Source organism: Oryctolagus cuniculus, chromosome 21, assembly GCF_051225735.1.
Source record: "Oryctolagus cuniculus isolate XC-2025 breed Fujian yellow rabbit chromosome 21, ASM5122573v1, whole genome shotgun sequence".
In the NCBI taxonomy this organism is placed as follows: domain Eukaryota; kingdom Metazoa; phylum Chordata; class Mammalia; order Lagomorpha; family Leporidae; genus Oryctolagus; species Oryctolagus cuniculus.
In genome coordinates, this window is record NC_142887.1 from 4,530,114 (window position 1) to 4,550,458 (window position 20,345).

Consider the following 20,345-nt stretch of genomic DNA (forward strand, 5'->3'; position numbering starts at 1 on the left):
TTTGTAGTCTCAGCGGAAAAGGTGCTCACAAAGGCGCCAGGCTGCACCCAGTCAGGGCGTCTCACTTGTGTCCCCAAGGTGTGGGCAGAACAGGCTGAGGACCCCACAACCCTCCTCTCAGAAAGGCTAGGAACAAAGCCAGAAAGAAGAGAGGGCAGAGACTTGGTGAGCTGAGCAGGGGTGCCGTCTCACACCGCACAGGTGCCTTTCTTGGGAGGTCTGGCCCCAGCCAAGGACCAGCCTGAGACTTCAGTCCATTGTCCCGAAAACGGACACAACACAGGCAGTGGAGTCAGGGCTCAAGAGCCTTGAGGACAGAACCCATAGCAGGATCGGGAGGAGGGGGCAAAATGCCCTGGAGGTCCTAATGCAGCTGGGCTGCCAGGGTCTTGCCTGAGACCACCTACCAGAGAGGCACCTCCTTGCTCTCACTCAGGCCAGAATGGGCTCAGAGAACACCCCCCCCCCCAACTCTTGTCATTCTCCAAAGCAGAGTAGCCACTGGTGCTGCTCAGCTCAGGGGACCCAGCCTCATGGGACTCGTGGGGGCCTGGCACTCCCGCAACAGGCAGCAAATGGCTGCCCCCCACCCCCCACTGCGGCAGAATCTCCTGCAGGCCTGAGGACGGCCAGGTCACGCTGGGTCACAGGGGAGCAATGTGATGGCTTCTGGGCGGAACACCCCAAGGCTCCTGTTCTTGTCTTTGCTGCTCCACTCCTTCTCCCATGGCCCACACGGCCTTCTCCAATCTCAGTCAAGTTGTTCCTGCTTCCTGACCCTCTAGCCTTGGGGCTCCCAGCTGTGGCTCCTCATTCTCACACACACGGACTCACAGGGAGGGCTCTGGGCCTCGACTTTCTCACAGATCAGCTTGAGTCCTTCTGAGAGTAAGGCCAGGGTCTAAATCTCAGCCCAGCCCAAACACAGCTCCCCTCTGATATGGGCACACGGGCAGAGGAGCACAGGCCCAGTCAACAGATGCTCCCAGGACGCACAGTCCACACCAGGGGTTCCCAAGACTCACTCGGAAATTCAGCTTCCAGGAATTCACTGAGGCAGTAAGCACACAAGGAGCAAAGGGCAGGGGAGGAGATACCCACCCTAATGCTCCTTGTAAGAGACGCTGGAAGCGACCCACACGTCCATCAGTCAGATAACGAGACATCAGGTAATGGGATCCCACCATGGAATGTCAGCCAGGTACCGAAAGGCTGGTGTTAATTGCTACACCTCTACACACACGCCTGTCAGGATGCAGTTTTGGTGAAAACGGGCAGTTCAAAAGATTAAACTTTAATTTGGTTGAACACAACATTTGTTAAACAAACACAATGCAATACAACCCGAAGGGAAAACCACTCTACTGTGCCCAGCAGGGCAATGCCAACCATGTCTGTCTCAGCACTCAAGGAGAAGCCCACCAGCAGAAAGGTCAGCACGCTCACCTCCCAGGCCTCCCGCAGAAAGTGGCTGCACAGGGAAGTGTGGCCTTGTGCAGGCAGCAGCCGTGGACCACCCTCCTCTCTCTGAAACTCAGGGGGACCTCGACTCTGATCCGTCCCTGCCTGAGTGGAACAGATCTGCCTCTGCCGGCTGCACACACAACATTTCTCAGGTGCATTCCACAACACAGGGAGTTGCCAACTAAACTGTCCCAACATGGCTGTGGCTAAGCGGCTCTCAGCGCTTCTCAGCAGAGCCACTCAGGGACCTCTGGGGACCTGAGAACTCTATCCAACACAAAGCTCGGCAGCTGGGGGTCTTGAGCAGCCAGACAACCCACACCGAGTCCTCCTGGGGCGCTGGCCTGGCTCCCAAGGGACAGCTCAGCCCAGGCTGCCTCCTGAGAATTCCAGGAGCATCCTGGCTCCCCAGAAGGCATCGCAGGAAGCCTGGCCACCGGACCACTGCACCTGGAAAAACCAACAGAGTTCACAGTGAGACTGCCTCTGACAGACTCTAGCACGTGCTTCCCTCCTGGAAACCCTGACACTGTGCAGAGCCACAGGATGAACTCCAGAGGGAACCCGCCCCATGGCCATGCCACACCCCAGCTCCTGGTCCACTACCAGCCACGAGTCATCTTTGCCCACTGGTCATTCCCACCAACAGCCCTAGCTGAGCTCTTGTTAGCCATGAGATGCAGATCCAGAGTTCAGAAGCTAACACCAGGTACTCGAAAGATGGCCTCACCTGGCTAGAGGGCAGGTGCTGACTCAGCTCCATGGCAGACCCAGGGTTGAGGGAGGTGGACGAGGCCGGCAGCAGCTCTGGAGGGCTGGAACAGGCAGTGTAAGGAAAGGTTCTGTCTCCAGGGCACAGGTGAGAAAATCTACCCAGCTGTGCTTTCTCCCCTTCAAGAGCTCTCCTAGGTGTTGGATATACTGATCACAAACTGACACTCTTCCCACTGGCCCTCTTGTCTGTGGAGTGTTGAGAGAACGTGAATCCCATCAAACAGGGTCGCTCCGAGGGTCACAAGGGGTGTCAAACAGGCTCCTGCAGACGGAGCCGGGGAGCACAAGAGCAGGTGACCAGGAGCAGGCCTGGGACGTGAAGGAGACAAGAGGAGAGCAGGACGAAGGGCAGGAAGGGACAGACGCAGTCACCCGGCACAACGGTCAGAGGTTCTTAAATACGCAACACACGCCTACGGGGTGATCTGGGCAAGCAACCGGCACAGCCGTGCAGGACAACAGGTTCCTAACCACGTGAGCTGAGCAGGGGATGAACTGGCACTCCCACGTGTGACAGCACACGCCTAGCACGGGACCCAGCCATCACAGACCCAGGAACTCCTGGAGAAATAAAAGCCAACACAGAGTAACTGGCACAGGTCTGTTCAGAGCAGGAAAATCGATCCAGAAACAGGCTCACCCGTGCCATGGCGCAGGGCTCAGCAGCAGAAAGGGGTGGACTGTTGGTGCCCCGGACAACAGGGTAAATCTCAAAGTAGTTACATTCAGTGAGCCAGGCCAAACCCAAATAAGTGAGAAAGCTGTGTGTCTGTATGTTTGTATTTACCCAAAGTCTTCAAAACAAGCCTACTCTTCACTGAAGGAAACAGACCTGTGGTCCGGGGACAGCACGGGAAAGGCAAGAGTTCAGGTCCTCATCAGTGCTGTGGCTTTGTGGTGGACACGGAGGTCACACCGGGAAAACTGTGTCGTTGCGTCTACACAGGTGCCAAGCACATCTCGGTGGAGTGCAGGTCCTCAGATGAGAGCAAGGGCGATCAGGAAGGAGCAAGAGGTCAGAGGAGCAGGAGGAAGGGTCACAATGGCCATGCAGCAGACAGGAGCCAAGAGGAACATGCGGCGGTGGCAACATGTGCCACATCTCAGCTCCCAGTCGTGAACAGGAAAGTGAGTCCACTGGTCGCCTGTTGTGAGCTAACCTGGCCTTTGTCTCTGAGAGTACAGAGAGCCTGTCCCCTGAGGACCTGTCCTGGTGGCTGACATCCCCTGGAATGGGGTGGGCGGCAGTGCTCCCTCCGCCAGAGGACCCCAGATCCCTGTCACAATCCTCCATTCTTCCCATCTGTGTCTCCTGGCCCCTGTCCTGGTCCTGGCACCTTCCTCTCTGCATTCCCATCAGGCTACAGCACTGATGCCACCAACAGCAAATTCCCACCTGGACTGTCCAACACGCCACCCTCTTCCTCCCCACCCCCCGTCGCCAGGTCCCTTTAAAATGATAATTTAGAAAATGAAATCGGGATCTTGAGCCTGCTTGGAAACCAACAGTCTTTGCTTAGGGAAAAGGAAACAACAGAAGGAGGCTGCTGGGACTCAGGGAAGGGGTGAGCCAAGAGCACTGCGCACATTTCAGAGTGTCCACACCTGCTCGGATGTTCTCAGTGCTGTTTTCCGAAGGACCGTTTTTGCTAGACGCGGGCTGGGGGCACTGTAGGAGAGGGCTCCACTGGCACAGTCTCAGGCAGTGCACCTACAGGCCAGGCTCTACCCCTCTACACACCGAAAGCATCGTCTCAACCCGGGACTCTGTGGAGCTTACCTCTGGGGGAGGCTGAATTCAGGAGTCTGCAGCAGGGACTGTGTCACCAGGAAACCGCCCACCTGCATTGCCCGGCCACTGCCTGGGCCTGGGCCCTCCTCCAGGTACACACTCTGGAGATGACCACTGGATGGCTCAGCAAATCCTGCAAGTAAACAAGTTCCACACCACACTGGTAGTGGGAGTACAGCCCACACGGAGGACCACCACGACCTTGAAGTAGGCAGCAAGACGCAGCTGTGCTGCAGCAGTCAGGCCACTGTCCCCCAGCCTCAGCTTCCCCAAGGAAGCGACCATGACAGCCATGATCTTAACAGTCTCGTTAGCCTTCAGGAGAGCAAAACACAGCTGAGCTCTGCTGGCTGCACATTTTGCTCTCTCGTCCCAGATCTCCGAGCACCGGGGTCTGCTCAGGGTTCCTGTCCACTGTCTCCTCTCACACTGGTTCATGAAGCGCTCAGCCCTCAGCCCTTCCTGAGGTCTCAGTGAGGTTTCCCCAAGGTGTGGGGCTGTCACAACCTTGCCCTCTCCTGGCTTCTCCGCTACTTAAAATGTTTCAGAGACGACCTCACAGTATCTTTCATTTTTCAAGACAGCTATGAAAGGGGCTGGTGTCGTGGAACAGCGGCTAAGCTGCTGCTGCGATGCCACCACACCACGTGAGCACCGGTTTATGCCCCAGCTGCCCCACTTCTGATCGAGCTCCCTGCCAGCGCACCTGGGAAAGCAGATGATGGCCAAGTGCTTGGGCCCCTGCACCCACGTGGGAGACTTGGGTGGAGCTCCTGGCTCCTGGCTTTGGCTCCATCATAACTGCTGGGGAGTGAACCAGCAGAAAGAAGACCTCTCTCTCTCTCTCTGTGTCTCTGTAATTCTGCCTCTCAAATAAATAAATCTTTTTAAAAAACACACACACACACACACACACACACACGATGGCTATGATGGATTGGTCAGTTGAGGGTAGACACCCATGTAGGAGACAAGAGGCCTGAGAAAACAGAGTCCTTTCTGCTGTGAGTCTATCAGGCGGCTTGGAGGTGGCCCAGCTTAAGACAGAGAACACCAGGCCTGCTGAGGCGGCTGCCTTTGTCCTCCCTCCTGTTCACAGCAACCACCTTCACCAAGGTGGCTGTGTGCCCGGGGCCGCCCAGACCAGCTGCAGTAAGACCTGCTCCCGCTTCCTGATATTTGCTCTTCCATGCCAGGCTGTAAGGAAACTCTGGGTAGAGGAGAAAAGTCTGAGCACTGATCTGGACACTCCAGCTCAGGCATGGTGGAGGGATGGGTCACGTCTTCTCTAAGAGACAGAGAACTGAGAAGTCACCAACACAGCAGCCAGAGTTCTGCAATCAGGATGCAAGTGTAGTCACACAGCAACCGGCGCCTGACAGGGACTGGAGCGTGGGGCAGAGAATATTACTGAAAATGTCCAGAGCTTAAGAAGAACTTTTTTTAAAAAAAGTATTTTTTTATTTATTTGAAATACAGAGTTACAGAGAGCAGTAGAGTCAGAGAGAGAGAGCGAGAGCGAGAGAGAGAGAGAGAGGTCTTCCATCCGATAGTTCACTCCTCAGATGGCCGCAATGGACAGAGCTGAGCTGATCCGAAGCCAGGAGCCAGGAGCATTTTCTGGGTCTCCCATGAGGGCACAGGGGCCCAAGGACTTGGGCCATCTTCCACTGCTTTCCCAGGTCATAGCAGAGAGAGGGATAAGAAGTGGAGCAGCCAGGACACGAACCAGCACCCATATGGGATGTCAGTGCTGCAGGCTGGGGCCACTGCACCACAGTGCTGGCCCTGACCTTTTTCTTTAAGCTAAAAGGCTACACAGCAAGAAGAGCTACAAAGACCCACACCTGGGGCCATCAGTGCGAAGTTTCAGAACAGCAGGGAAAAAAAGAACGTAAGAGTTCTAAAAGAGAAAAAATCAGTTACCTGCAGAATAATATCTGATTGGAAAACACTGAATGCCGCAAAAAACTGACATAACACCTTCAAATTTCTGAGAATACAAAGTATTTCACCTCAGAATTATTTATTAACCAATTATTTATTAACCAAATTGTTAATAAATTGTGAAGGCATATTATAGGCATTTTTAGAACAAGCAAGGACTCAGAAAATGTCTCCTGAAGGCAACCATTCTTATAAAGTTAACAAGGGAGCTGAGAAAAAAAAAAAAAAAACAAAACCTGCAGCTTGGGGACAGGTGTTGTGGAGTAGTGGGTAAAGGTTGAGTCATAGCTGCTCCGTTTCCAATCCAGCTCCCTGCAAATGCTCTGGGAAAGCCCAAGTGCTTGGGCCCCTGCACCCATGTGAGAGACCTGGATGAAGCTCCAGGCTTCAGCTCAGCCCAGCCCTAGCCACTGTAAACATTTGGGGAGTGAGCCAGTAGACAGAAGATCTCTTTGTCTCCCTCTCTCTCTGTCTGTAACTCTTTTAAATAGATAATAAACGAATTTTTTTATTTATTTATTTTTTTGATAGGCAGAGTGGACAGTGAGAGAGAGAGACAGAGAGAAAGGTCTTCCTTTGCCATTGGTTCACCCTCCAATGGCCGCCGCGGCCGGCGCGCTGCAGCCAGCGCACCACGCTGATCCGAAGCCAGGAGCCAGGTGCTTCTCCTGGTCTCCCATGGGGTGCAGGGCCCAAGCACTTGGGCCATCCTCCACTGCACTCCCTGGCCACAGCAGAGAGCTGGCCTGGAAGAGGGGCAACCGGGACAGAATCCGGCGCCCCGACTGGGACTAGAACCCAGTGTGCCGGCACCGCAAGCCGGAGGATTAGTCTAGTGAGCCGTGGCACCGGCCTAATAAACGAATCTTTAAAAAAAAAAAAAAAAAAAAACAGACAGTCTTGCAGCTTAGGAGGTACTGGAGCAACCAGGGAGCTCTGGGGATGACCCCGCCCTGTGGAGAGAAGTCAGCTGACCAGGGACAGGAAAAAGGAAGGCTCCAGCAGTAAGTTTTCAAGTGGGATGCTTGAAACACAGCATCCCCGTCACAAAAGCAGATGATGTGGAAAACACGAAGGCAATTAGTAACTTCAAGAAGACAGGAAGCTGGGCCAGTGCTGCGGCTCAGTAGGTTAAACCGCAACCTGTGGCTCCTGCTGGCACCCTCACTGGAGCGCCGGTCTGAGCTCTGACTGCCCTGCTGCTGATTCGGCTTCCTACTGACGCACCTGGAAAGGCACTGAAATACGGCCGCCACTCCTGTGGGAGACTTGGATGGAGTTCCTAGTTCTTGGCCTTACCAGACCGGGTTGTTGTGGCCATCTGGGGAGTGAAACAATGGGTGGAAGCTCTCTTTCACTCTGCCTTTCAAATCAATACTCTTCAAACTGAGAAGTACCCATGGAATATTAGGAAATGCAGGTAAATGCATAGTGACTCACAAGGTAGGAACTCGCAAAATTCTGTTGCGTCCAACAAAAAAAATAGGCATCTAAGTAGATATTCTTTTTTCTTTTTGACAGGCAGAGAGACAGAAAGGTCTTCCTTTTCCATTGGTTCACCCCCCAAATGGCCGCTACGGCCGGCTCACTGGGCCGATCCGAAGCCAGGAGCCTCCTCCTGGTCTCCCACGGGGTGCAGGGCCCAAGCACTTGGGCCATCCTCCACTGCCTTCCCGGGCCACAGCAGAGAGCTGGACTGGAAGAGGGGCAACCGGGATAGAATCTGGCTCCCCAACCAGGACTAGAACCCAGTGTGCCGGCGCCACAGGCAGAGGATTAGCCAAGTGAGCCACAGCGCAGATACTCTTTACAGGTGTCGACAGCTACAACGTAACTAAGAGACTAAACCAACAATACTTGTATCACAGGCTGAGGGTGGAAGGGGAGGCTAAGCAGCGTCAGGTGCCCCCCGGGGAAGGCAGGTGGGCTGAAGTGGGCAGTGCAGAGTGGCAATCAGTTCATTTCCACTCTGGAAGCGTTACTGTTTCTCAGTCTTGTGCACACTTTTTTCAGAAAATGAACAGTCTAGGAGGTCTGTAGGAAGTCTCTGCTCTGGCTGCACCACAGATTCCAGCAGAAAATCATGGCTCTACCCACTGACTTTCCATCCCCTCAAACGAGACCCCAGTAGTTGCAGCACCAGCTGTAGGAACTCACAGTCTGCTCAAAGTAGACCCACCTGCAGGGCTGGGATCGCTGAGGGCAGTGACGGACACAGCCAGAGCAGCATCTGTAGGGTGCATCCCAAAGTCCTGCCTGTATCCTGGGACCAGCTGTCCAGTCTGGAACGAAACTTCCCTGGAGGACGTCAGCGCTAGGGACATCAGCCACGAATCGGGGGCAGCCAGAGAGGGCTCCACCATGTTGCTGTCAGTAGGCAGAGGGCAGAGACCAGAGCCAGGGGAGATGGTGGGGATGGAGACAGGATCACAGCCAGGCTCTTCCTGGTGCATCTCACCACCCTGCAGAGACCTGGAAGACACAGCAAACACTGTCCCCTGGTGGACAGAGGCTCCCTCAGGGAAGGGCAGTGGGGTTTGGGAGGAGACTGTAGCCAAGGTCAAGACTGCAGGCTCCTGTCTTGACTCAATCATGAGGCTGTGGGACCCAGCACAGCACCAATCACCGTGCCTCCACGATTCCCCTGTGGCTGCCACAGCAAGGGCTGGGTTCTCACAGACCTGGGTTCTAGACACACTTAATCCAGAACAAACATGATGTGCATTAGTTTATTTACAGTGAGCTTCAATCAAGTGTTGCAGCACTAAAATGATTAGCAAGAGCCTAATCCTTGGATGAATACATGATGGTTGATTTTTAAAGGACTATGAGGCAGAAGTCGATTTAAAAAAACATTAATATCCCAGGAATGCTCACCGTGTCACGTAGGCTTTGGTAAGCCCCTTCCCTGCCCTCAACAACAGCACTATTTTATTTTACATCTACTCTCTCAGAGGTGCACTTTCTCAGGGCTGGTGTTGTGGTGCAGCGGGTTAAGCTGTGGCCGGTAACTCTTAGCATCCCAGACTGGAACAATGGTCCCAGTCCCGACTGCTCCACTTCTAATCCAGCTCCCTGCTGATGCACTGGAAAGGAAGTGGAGGATGGCCCAAGTGCTTGGGACCCTGGATGGAGCTCCTGCTTCCCTGGCTTTGGCCTGGCCCAATTCTCACCACTGTGGTTGTGGGGAGCAACCCGGACTTAGACTAAGTTACTGGAATTAAGACTTATTCTATGCATCTGCTCCCCCACAATATGGCGCTGGGAGAGGAGAAAAACAGCTTCTACACAGCTGCCTCCAGTTCAACCAATAAACTGTAGGACTTGCTCCTGATTGGAGGAGAGCAGCGTACTCGGCGTGTGGGTAGCAGAGTTGGGATTGGCGGAGGAGGACTATAAAGGAGGAGAGAGACGGCATGCACCAGGAACATCTAAGGGGAACACCTGTGCAGCCCCCGAGAGAGCCGGCCGGCGGTGTGCCGCTCCCCTGCGGAAGTGGGGAATGTGGCCAGGGGGAACTGCCCTTCCACGGAGGTGGAAGGGACGGTAGCCAACCCGGGAAGAACCAGCAGCAAACCCGGGGAGGGCCGAGCAGACGAAAGAACAGCGCAGGGTCCTGTGTCGTTCCTCCACGAAGAGGGGGAGCGACATAATGGTGCCGTGACTCGGATATGAAGCCTAGGCAGGGCTTAGTGTCGTTCCTCCACGAAGACGGGGAGCGACAGTGGTCATTTGGGGAATGAGCCAGTAGATGGAAAATTAATCTCTCTCTCTCCTTCAAATGAATAAATCTTATTAAAAAGTGTGCTTTCCTTTATAATAATAAATAATATAATAAACTGGTTATACTTATGGTCTGTGTGGCCATCATTCAATTTATTATCTCGGGTTCAAAAAAGCCTGCACCTTGTCTTCACCTTCCATCTCTCAACTCCTGCAACACTAACCCAGGTTCCTGCCTCATCACAGCAGGACAGAGAGGGCAGACAGCGCTCACAGGGCACCTGCACAGCGGAACATGCTAACACAGTGCAATGCAGAACAGACAAAATACAACCCATTTACAAACCACAATGACAGCTGGGTTTAGTAGAGCTGCATGTTTTCCCTCTCAGTCAACCTCCTCCCTTCTAAAAATACACATGGGCTCAGGCCAGGCTTCCTGCTTGGGGGCGCAAGACTTGGGTCAGGAGCTGCCCCGATTCTGTGCCTGATGTGGGCTCCTTGCTGGCGGCTTCCCCTTCCTTCAGAACATCAGCAGTCACTGACCTGGAGCCCCAGCAAAGCCACGCCCACTCCACATCCTGGTCTTCAGCTGAGGAGGCAGACTGAACAGGGGAGATGGTCCCACGGCCCACGGGGTGACAGTACCTGGCAGCCAGAGGCTTTGAGATCACCTCGTCTCCAGGAATGTCCGTGACCAGGGCCAGGGCCTCCCAGGGTCTTTGGATGGTCTCTGGGCACTGCTGATGCCCAGTCTCCCCATGCACTGCTGCAAACAGACCAGACGGGAGGGGAGATGTGAGCGGCGAGTCTCAGCCTCCCTCCCGGCAGGTGAGAGCAGTCCTGCAGGCCGGGAAAGGCTGTGCCACTGGGGCATCCCGAAGTTCCGTCTCCTGCTCTGTCCTTGGTCTGAATCAAGGCCAGTTCTGAACTCTTCTCCACATCCTGGAGCTTGACTGATTTCCCGAATCTCGCCTGATCCCTTCCCTGTGGCCGCTCTGGCCGCACAGATGCCCCTGTCTCCAGCAGCACTCCTAGGTTCCGGCCACAGAAGTAGCCTGGACCTGCAGTAGGGCACCTACAGGCCAATCCTGAGCACAGACTGACTCCGCCTTCAGGATCTTAGTGCCCGCAAGGTGAGTGCTGAACGTGGGCAGAGGCTGTACCTGTAACCACAGTGACCCTGTACTGGCCAGGCCCCAGACAAGGGACCCAGTGGGAGAGCGCGTCAGAAATCAGTCTCCAGTCACAAGGACGCTGGGGCCCTGGGTTCACCCACCTGACCACTGAGGCCTGCGCAGGAACCCAGAGGGCTGAAGGTCCAGATGCCTCGCCTTTGCACTGGGATCGCCTGCGGCCACCTGCTGGGCTGGCTCCAGGCGCTGCTGAAGGGTCCTCTGGCGCCGCCGGTAATTAGCAAACCAGTTGTAGATCTGCTCGGCAGTCAGGCTCGTCTCCAAAGCCAAACTCTCCTGCCCCCAAACACAATTAGCTTTGTCTCCAACCCCTGGGCCACGCTGCCCACACGTGGGTCCAACTCCAAAAGCTCGCGTCCAGCGTCCACCAAGAAAGGGGGTTCAGAGTCCAGCCCGACCTCTCCGATGGTGGCAGACACGGTACCTGTTCCATTGGTGCTGGGCGTGCATGCGGCGAAAGGCAGACACCCCAGGCTGAGCCCCACTCCCGGCCAGGGGTCTGTGCGCCCCAGGGGGCCCTGAGCAGACCAAAGGGCAGACTGGGAACACCCTGAACTCCGGAGGGGCTGGGTCTGTGGCATCAGGAGCCCTGAGCACAGCCCGAAACCATGTTATAACCCCAAGGGCCGGAGCTCAGAACCCCAGGAGGTGGAGAGCCGGCCAGTGAGCCGGGAAGGCTCGGCAGGAGCGTGCCAAGGGCTGCAGGGTGACCGCGGAGGGAGATACCCCAGGCTCCACGAGCGGCCCCAGACCCTGCGCGTCCATCCCCTCCATCCTCCCGGCCCAGGCCGGGCGCCTGACAGGGCCCTGGAGTGCCCTCGGTGGACATGGCGCCCAACTGGCCACGGTCCCCCGGGGCGATGAGGGAGCCAGGTGGTTCTTACCCGCTCGGCCTTGCTGGGGTGGCTGCTCACGCCCAAGGCAAAGTCCCGGAGCCTCCGGCGGACCGCGCTGGGGAAGTTTCGGCTCTTCAGGCCGTCGGGGCAGAGGCAGGGCGGCGGGGGGTTCCTGGACGAGGACAGGGGAAACGGGACCTTCACATCTGCGCTCCGCTTAGGGCCTGGCCCCGACGCCCGCGGCGTCTGCATCCCGCGGCCCCGTCCTGGGCGAGGGCCGCCTCTGCTTGGGGCGACCTCTGTGCGCCCTGCAGTCCTACAGGCAGCAGGCTCCCGGCCCTGGCTCGGCCGGCAGTCCCCTCCAGGAGGCCCCCTCCCGCGCACGCATCCGGCAGACCTCCCAGGACCTGTCCCCACCCGGGGTGAAATTTCCACGCAGTCTTTCCCCACCCCTTCCTGTGTCCGGGTGAGGCCGCACACTCTGCCCTCCTCCTAGCTCCCTGCGTAGCTCCGCCCCCTGCCCCTCCCTTCTCCACTCCAGCAGCCCCCCCACCAAGACTGTCAGGTGTGCCCTCCCCCGCCTGCCGGCCCACCGCACACCCCATACCCGCAGGGACCCCGGAGAGTGGAGGCGCCAGCTCCTTTGGAGGAGCCCAGCCATGCCTGACTCAGGCTCCCACCTCTTCTGCTCCTAAACTTGTTCCGCTTCCACGCTCCCGCTCCTTCTGGGCAGTCACTTCATGAGCTGCTAAGCCTCCTGCAAGCCTCCCCTGCAGCTGCTACCCCACGTACGCCAGCGACACTTGCACGATGGGTCTAGCGCCACTGCGGCCACCTCCTCTCCACTCCATGGAAAGGCTCGGAGCCGGCACCTCAAGACCAGGGGTCACTCCTCAGCCCTGCTCTCGCCTGGACTTCCTCTCATCTCGCCACCCCCTTCTCTAGGCTGCAAAGCTAGAGGTGTGTGTCCTGGACCAGGGGGGACACCCCCCTCTCTGGGCCTCAGGGCGTTTCCTGTACCATAACAAGCGACGACGGGTTCTCCACCACCGCAGCTGCACAAGGGAGGTGTTCAGCCGTCGCACCACGCTGCCTACTGCTGTGTACACGCTTTTCCCACTAAGAACAAAGATCGCCTGCCAGCTGAAGCTCTGTCTCCAAATGCCTGCGTGGGCATCCATAATGCATCTGGCACCTCACACAGCCCAAGTGGAAGTCCTCTCTAAACCTCCCCCTCCCAGCCCCCGTGCATCTTAAAGGAGAAAGCACCCTGGCCCGGGGGTGCCCGTTCAGGCCCAGAGCCCTGGCTTCGGCTGTGTTCTCTCCTGCACCTCCAGCAGTAGGTGCTCCCTGACAGCAGACCCCCAGCTCTGTCTCCACGTGAACACGTCTACACATTCTCGGGCCACAGTTTGGGTCCTGGGCCACACCCTGATCCCCCAAGAACTTCCCCTCCTGATGGCTGCCTGTCAGAACACAGCCCAGGGCTCTGTGCTGCTCACCCGCCAGCCTCCTGGGGGTCCTCTAGGGCAGGGTGGGAAAATCCAGCCACGCTTTTTCCTGTGGCCACAGGCTAAGACCATTTCCACATTTTCCAGCGGTCAGGAACACCCCTTTCCCCCCAGGGCATGGACGCCTCCTGAGCCCAGGCCTTTGAACTCGAGGCTCCCTCTGCCAGAAACACTTCACAAGGCCACCACCTCCCCCAGGGTCAGAATCCTTTTCCAAGGCTAGGACAGGTGTGTCTGCCGACACTGTCTGCAACAGCCCCCTCCCCAGGGCAAAGACCCAACACAAGGGAGCCCCCTTCCGAACATGCTCTCTGCACAGCGCCTCTCACCCCAGATGATGGGATCCACTTTGTTTTCTTGTCTGTCGTCCGTGCTCACATCTCAGTGCCAGCTCCAGGATGCAAAGCCGAGGTATCCCAGCACTTCCCAGCGCCCAGCATGCAGGAGCTGCCTCCCGACCAGCTGGGCAGGATCCCACCATCCATGCGGCTCCCCAGGTAACCGCCTGTGCTGTCAGCAGCCCCAGAGACCCCAAAGCTGGCCAGCTTCTGGCCTCCTAAGGACTTGTCTCACAGCCCCTTTCCAGGCAGCGAGCACCATGCGCTACATCTCTGTGGTACAAAACGAATCCACCCCGTCTTCCTCCGGTGGCCACTCGCTGGGGCTCCAGCAGCTTTCACTGCTTGGCTTGTAGGGAGCGGCCCTTGCCTGTCTCCACATGCGTGATGAAGTCTCCACATCTGGCTGGGATCCTGGCCTCGCATCTCTCTCCTGTGAAATCTTAGGCCAATGACTTAACCTTTCCACGCCTCAGTTCTCTGGTCCATCAGTGGTGTCAGTGGCAATAATTCTAACAGTCACTAGTAGGAACATTTATTTGGTGCTGACAACGGTGACCATGACAATTACATATACTTATTGCCCATCGTGTGCCCACATGCGCACTTTGCATGGCTCCTTCTAAAACCTATACCTCTTTAAAGTGCCACCTCAGCCTAGACGTAGGGATTCGGGCCCTGAAGCACACGTGTCCAGTAGTCCCACCTGCCCCTGCATGTTCACTGTCCTTGCCCACAGGCTCCCTGGTCCAGCCAGGCCCAGGTTTGGGGTGTGAGGAGGAGGAGGAGGAGAGGGTCAGGATGCCCACCCTCCATATGGACACGTGTTTCCAACCCCACCTGACTGAGGTGGCACAGGGAGAGTGGCTCAGTGACAGGCACACAGCAAGGCCAAGATACTTTTAAGGGGCCAGCACTGTGGCAAAGCAGGTAAAGTCACTGCCTGCAGTGCTGGCATCCCATATGGGCGCCAGTTGGAGTCCCGGCTGCTCCACTTCTGATCCAGCTCTTTGCTATGCCCTGGGAAAGAGTAGAAGATGGCTCAAGTCCTTGGGCCCCCACACCCATGTGGGAGACCCAGAGGAAGCTCCTGGCTCCTGATCGGCTCAGCTCTGGCTGTTGTGGCCATTTGGGGAGTGAACCAGCGTATGGAAGACCTCTCCTTCTCTCTCTGCCTCTCTGTAACTCTGCCCTTTTTTTTTATTCATATATTTATTTGAAAGTCAGAGTTACACAAAGAGAGGAGAGGCAGAGAAAGAGAGAGGTCTTCCATCCAATGGTTCACTCCCCAGTTGGCTGCAATGGCTGGAGCTGCACCTATCCAAAGCCAGGAGCCAAGAGCTTCTTCCGGGTCTCCCACGTGGGTGCAGGGGGCCCAAGGACTTGAGCCATCTTCTACTGATTTCCCAGGCCACAGCAGAGAGCTGAATTGGAAGTGGAGCAGCCAGGACTTGAACCGGCGCCCATATGAGATGCCAGTGCTTCAGGCCAGGGGGTTAGCCCGCTGCGCCACAGTGCCAGCCCCAACTCTGCCTTTCAAATAAGAAAAATTAACCTTTAAAAAAGAAAGACTTTTAAGTCCATGAGCACAATGCGTTGCACCTGTTACTGCTTTGGCTGACTTCCTGCCCTTAGCTCCCTGCCCATTTCACCTCAGCCCCTTCGGCGTCTGGACCATGCACCTAATCCCTCGGGAGCCCCTGGACGCACCACAGGTGAACCCGCGGGTACCTCTTCCTGCAGCGGAACTTCTGCACCGGGGTCAGCGCAGCCACGCCCAGCTTCCGCATGGCCAGACTGTAGTGGATGTCGTTCCAGAGCCGCACCAGCTCATGGCTGCCTCCTGGCACACGGCAACCCTGTCAAGAAGAGCCTGCTGAGCTCTGGCCACCCCCGGCCACCCCCGGGGCTCTGTGGGAACCTGTGTCTGCCACCCCAAACCCACCAGATCTTGGGAAGGCATGTCTGCTGGAAGAACAGGAATCCGCTGACTAGAAAGCTCGCTGTGGCCAAGCAGCAGCACCTGAGCCAGACCGCCAGCGTTCCATCCCCACCACGACCTGCAGTGGGACCCTGGGCCATCCAGGTCACCTCACAGGCTGTGGCAGTTGGGCAGGCTAGACTCAAATGGGCCAGCTTCCCCTCCCCCACCCCAACTTTTGAGTTCTTCAACCCCCCTGAGAGACAGCAGATGCACACAGCAGTGAGCTGCAGGTAAGGAGTACAAGGTAAGGGGAAGTCCAGCGGTTTTCCTTTGCCCACACAGCAAAAGGGGTGGACCCCTGGTGAGGAGGAGAAGGACTGAGGGGCTGAACAGGAGAATAAAAGGGGCACTAGCTGGTGGCTGAAATGTAAAGCAGAAACCAAAAGGTTAAGAGGGCTTCGACCGCACAGAGCAAGGCTCCAGCCTCCTGCAGAGGGAATGACACATTCAAAGGTCCTGAGACAGAGAAATCTCTGGAGTTTCAGGGTTAGCAAGGAAGCCAACAAGACTGCTTCACAGGAAGCTGAGGAGGGGCAGGTGGACAGGGGCCTGGCGAGCAGACAGGCTCTGTGAGTCCCCGCCCGGGTGTGGACAGCAGGGAGGCTCTGTGAGTCCCCGCCCGGGTGTGGACAGCAGGGAGGCTCTGTGAGTCCCCGCCCGGGTGTGGACAGCAGGGAGGCTCTGTGAGTCCCCGCCCGGGTGTGGACAGCAGGGAGGCTCTGTGAGTCCCCGCCCGGGTGTGGACAGCAGGGAGGCTCTGTGGGCTGCTGCCCAGGTGCACACCAAGGTTTCATCTGCCACTCTGGCTGCCAAGCACATAACAGACTGAGACAGCAGGAAGACTCCATGATAGCTCTGAGGAGCGGGGACAGCGGATAAGGACCATCAGAAGGAACTGGGGACCCTGAAGGTGAACTCAAACCCCTGGGCCAGATGCACTTTGGAATCTAGCACTTCCCAGAGTTCAGAACGAAACCCAGGCACACACTAGGGACCATGCAGCTTCCCAGGGCAGTCTGGGTCAGCACCCTCCACAAACACAGCATTATTCAGGCAGCAAAAGACGCAAGCAGTCATCAAGGTGGGTGAAGAGCATAGAGAGCTTCCTAGCAATGCAGGTCAGATTTTGATGCCAAATGAGTGGAGGTTCAAGTTGCCACCAGATGAGCCACAGACACTTCTCATTTTCAGAGTTCTCCACTGTAGACCCGTGGCTGGGGACTGAGATCCTGGATCTGTCTGACCATCTGATCAGGATTTCAGCTCTCCAAAGCCAGATTCAAGTTTTACTCCACTCACTGTATTCACTAGTAGGCACCATGCTTGCCACAAGATCACCACTCAAATACAGATGTGGTAAGTGGGTACTTTTAACTCAGACTGCCAAACCATGTGTAACTTGGTCAAGTAAGAATGGCTTGGACCAAGCTTATAAAATACCTCTCCCAGGCACGCCAGAGGGGCTGGTGTGCGAGCCTTGGGCCAGCAGCTCCTTGCTAACTCCTGGGCACTTCAGTCATGTTGGGGAGGCTGAGGGTTGCTCAGGAGGAGTCCCCACACCTCTCTGTGACCCCACAGCCCACTCCTACCTCTAGAAGCCGGCAGGCTGCCTGCTGCTGCTCCTGCTGGGCCAGGACACGGGCACACACCAGGGCCACATCTGCGTTGTCCAGGAGGTGCAGGCGGAGTTGGCTGTCCAGAATGGCAGCAACCAAAGGCTGCACCTGGGCAAGGTCATCCTGGAGGTCACGGCACAGCCTGCCTGTAAGGGTGACCAGCTCTGCTGGGGGCGGGCAGGCACCCCCGTGCTCCCTCAGCAGCGTCAGGAAGCTCTGCATCCCTCGTCAGGTCAGGGCCACTCTGCCAACAAGGACAACAGTCACAGAGCAGCCAACACAGCCTCAACCCCTCTGTGAAGCAGGCGACACCATGACCTTTGGGCCGTGGTCACTTGCCACGGAGGACTACTAAGGGCTCACCTGAGAAAGGCTGGAGTATCACACACACTGTAGTTTCCTTTTAACCCCTGCCCCCCACGCCCCCACTCACGACTGAGGTTGACTGTGCCAAGTGTTGGGTGCTGCCTACCACAGTTCATCTCACTTTTTAAAAATTATTGTTTACTGGCCGGCGCCGCGGCTCACTAGGCTAATCCTCCACCTAGCGGCGCCGGCACACCGGGTTCTAGTCCCGGTCGGGGCGCCGGATTCTGTCCCGGTTGCCCCTCTTCCAGGCCAGCTCTCTACTGTGGCCAGGGAGTGCAGTGGAGGATGGTCCAGGTGCTTGGGCCCTGCACCCCATGGGAGACCAGGAAAAGCACCTGGCTCCTGGCTCCTGCCTTCAGATCAGCATGGTGCGCCGGCCGCAGCGCACCAGCTGCGGCGGCCACTGGAGGGTGAACCAACGGCAAAGGAAGACCTTTCTCTCTGTCTCTCTCTCACTGTCCACTCTGCCTGTCAAAAAAAAAAAAATATTGTTTACTTACTGTATTGGAGAGGCAGGAAGACAAAAAGGAAGCAAAAACCCGCCAGCTGGTTCCCTCCCCAAACTTCCACAGCAGCCAGGGCTGGGGGGGTCTGACTCAGTCTGGGTCTCCCACGTGAGTGGCAGCGACCTGAGCACTGGAGCCGCCACCTGCCGGCCTCCCAGAGAGCCATGCACTGCAAACCCAGGCACTCTGAGGTGGCGTGCGGAGGTCCCCAGCAGAGCCTGCACTGTGAGGGCCACCACTGGCCCCTGCTACCTCCCTCTCTGAACCTTCCCTCTCGTCCAACCCGAGGGCACTGCGGTTCTGCATCCTCTCACTGCTGTCCAAGATCCACGGGGCAGGTGCCCTGGGTGCTGCGTGCACCCGCAGCCGCCGGCACGCCCACTTCTAACAGCAGAGCCGCTGCCCGAGACGGCAGGAATCCCAGCCAAAGCCGGCACCCGCAAAGTGTCCCCCGAGAAGGGCAAACCGCAACCAGCCTGCCTCGGCTTCCTCAGGCGACACAGCCTTAACTGGGCTCGTTTCTGCGGAATAAGCTCCCGCAAGGCAGGTTTATGCATGGCGCAATAAGGCCTCGCCGCGCGCCTGCAGGCGGTCCCGCGCGCAGCCCCGCACGAGGTGTGGCCCGGGACTGGGTTCTTCCTCCCTGCGTCGCCGCTCGGGTCCCCCGCCAAGGGACGCGCTTCGCGCAGCACTGCTGCCTCCTGGTCCCCGGCGCCGCATTCCCGGGTCCCGGCTCCGGGCTCCCCGCAACCACAGTCGGCTGGCGGCCCCTGGACCCACGGTCCTTCGTGGCACCTTGGCTCCAGGAATGGGGACAGGGACGGGGGGGGGGGGGGGGGGCGCCTCTCAAGACCTGGGATTCCCGCCTCAGGGAAGGGCAGGAGGGTGGCCAGGGGTGGGCTCAAGCCAGATGGGGCCTGCACACTGGGGAGTCGGCCCCGGCGTGGGGCAGACAGGGTCGCATGGCTTCTCTGAGTCTACCGACGGCCGCGACACCCAGTTCGTGGTCCTGAGCCACTACTTTCTGCGCGCCAGGCTCTGGCGGAGGCCAAGGCGCCCGCCCCAGGCTCAGTGCTGCAGGGCCCCCACCCCAGCCACCCCTCCCCCCACCACCCCTCCCCCCCACCACAACTCACCTGCACCGGCCGCCCGCTCCCCGCTTCCTCTCCGCGGATGTGCTCCGAGTGCACCTCGGTGAGGCCGGAGGCGCCGCGACGGCGCCCGCCGGGCAGAGCAGAGGGCGCGGTCGCTACAAAGTATACGCGCCGCAGCCAATCCCGGCGAGGCCCGGAGAGCTGGGGTCGCCCAGCGGCGCCAGGGCGGAGGCGCGGCAGACGCTGGCCTCGCGCGTCCTCGGCACCGGAAGCAGTGGGGCTCCCCTGGCCCGGGCCGCTAACCCCTCTCCGTGGAGGGTGGGCGGGAGGAAGCAGCGACCCGTTCCTGACCCCATGCCGCGCGCCCTGTGGCTCCACGGAGCAGAGGTCTGGCTGGGTCGTGGCTCCGCGGGGCGCCGAGACCCACACCCCGTCTTTAGAACCCCAGAGAGGCGCGCGCTTTTCGAACCTGGACCCACAACGTCCTGAGCTCCTAGAAAGGGGCTGCACGCTGTGGGCGGGGGCGGGGGACTGGGCAGAGGGGCCCCCGACCCCAGGTCCGCGTTCGCGGCTTCCTGGGCGCCCAGGTCTCTGTGCACAACAGAAAGGCCCTTGGTTCTCCCAGGTGCAGGGTCAGAAGGTTGGGAAGGCCCCCGTGGCCTGGCCTGCGGTGCAGCGTAGCGGTTTTGTGAACTCTGGGGATGCACTGGAGACCGAGACCAACAGCTTGAGTTCGTCTTTAATGGCTGGCAAGGTCTAACTGGAAAATACAACCTTTGGTTTCATGGCTTATGCAAGCCTTAAACAAAAACTTAAATGTGTTGGAGTGACAGTCTGGAAATGGATCCAAGCGCCTGGGGCGACGTTTGCTAGCACACGGTGGGCTCCGGACAGGTGGCAGAGATCACACCACAAAGACTGCTTCGGCCGATGGTCGCAGTCGCCAGACAGCTATTCTTGGCAGCTAGGGATGAAATGCTGTGTGCCATCCATATTTCCTTGGTGTTACTATAAAATTACACTTGTCCGGTTTTTTTTTTTTTAATCTTTATTTTTGACAGGCAGAATGAACAGTGAGAGAGAGAGACAGAGAGAAAGGTCTTCCATTGCCGTTGGTTCACCCTCCAATGGCCGCCACGGCCGGCGCACCGCGCTGATCCGAAGCCAGGAGCCAGGTGCTTCTCCTGGTCTCCCA

At 57.8% G+C, this 20,345-nt stretch overlaps 1 protein-coding gene across 1 annotated transcript; it reads right to left on the reverse strand.

The window, feature by feature from the left end:
* Positions 1 to 1,291: 1,291 nt before the first annotated feature.
* ANHX (anomalous homeobox) lies at positions 1,292 to 19,715 on the reverse strand. Its single transcript, XM_008250004.5, has 10 exons — positions 19,193 to 19,715; positions 17,155 to 17,425; positions 15,313 to 15,440; positions 11,781 to 11,904; positions 10,980 to 11,172; positions 10,349 to 10,469; positions 8,157 to 8,449; positions 4,019 to 4,163; positions 2,195 to 2,279; positions 1,292 to 1,914 (listed from the first exon to the last, which is right to left on the reverse strand). Exons 2-10 carry the CDS (start codon positions 17,401 to 17,403, stop codon positions 1,828 to 1,830), a joined length of 1,425 nt encoding a protein of 474 aa, XP_008248226.2. The 5' UTR covers positions 17,404 to 17,425; positions 19,193 to 19,715; the 3' UTR covers positions 1,292 to 1,827.
* Positions 19,716 to 20,345: the final 630 nt, after the last annotated feature.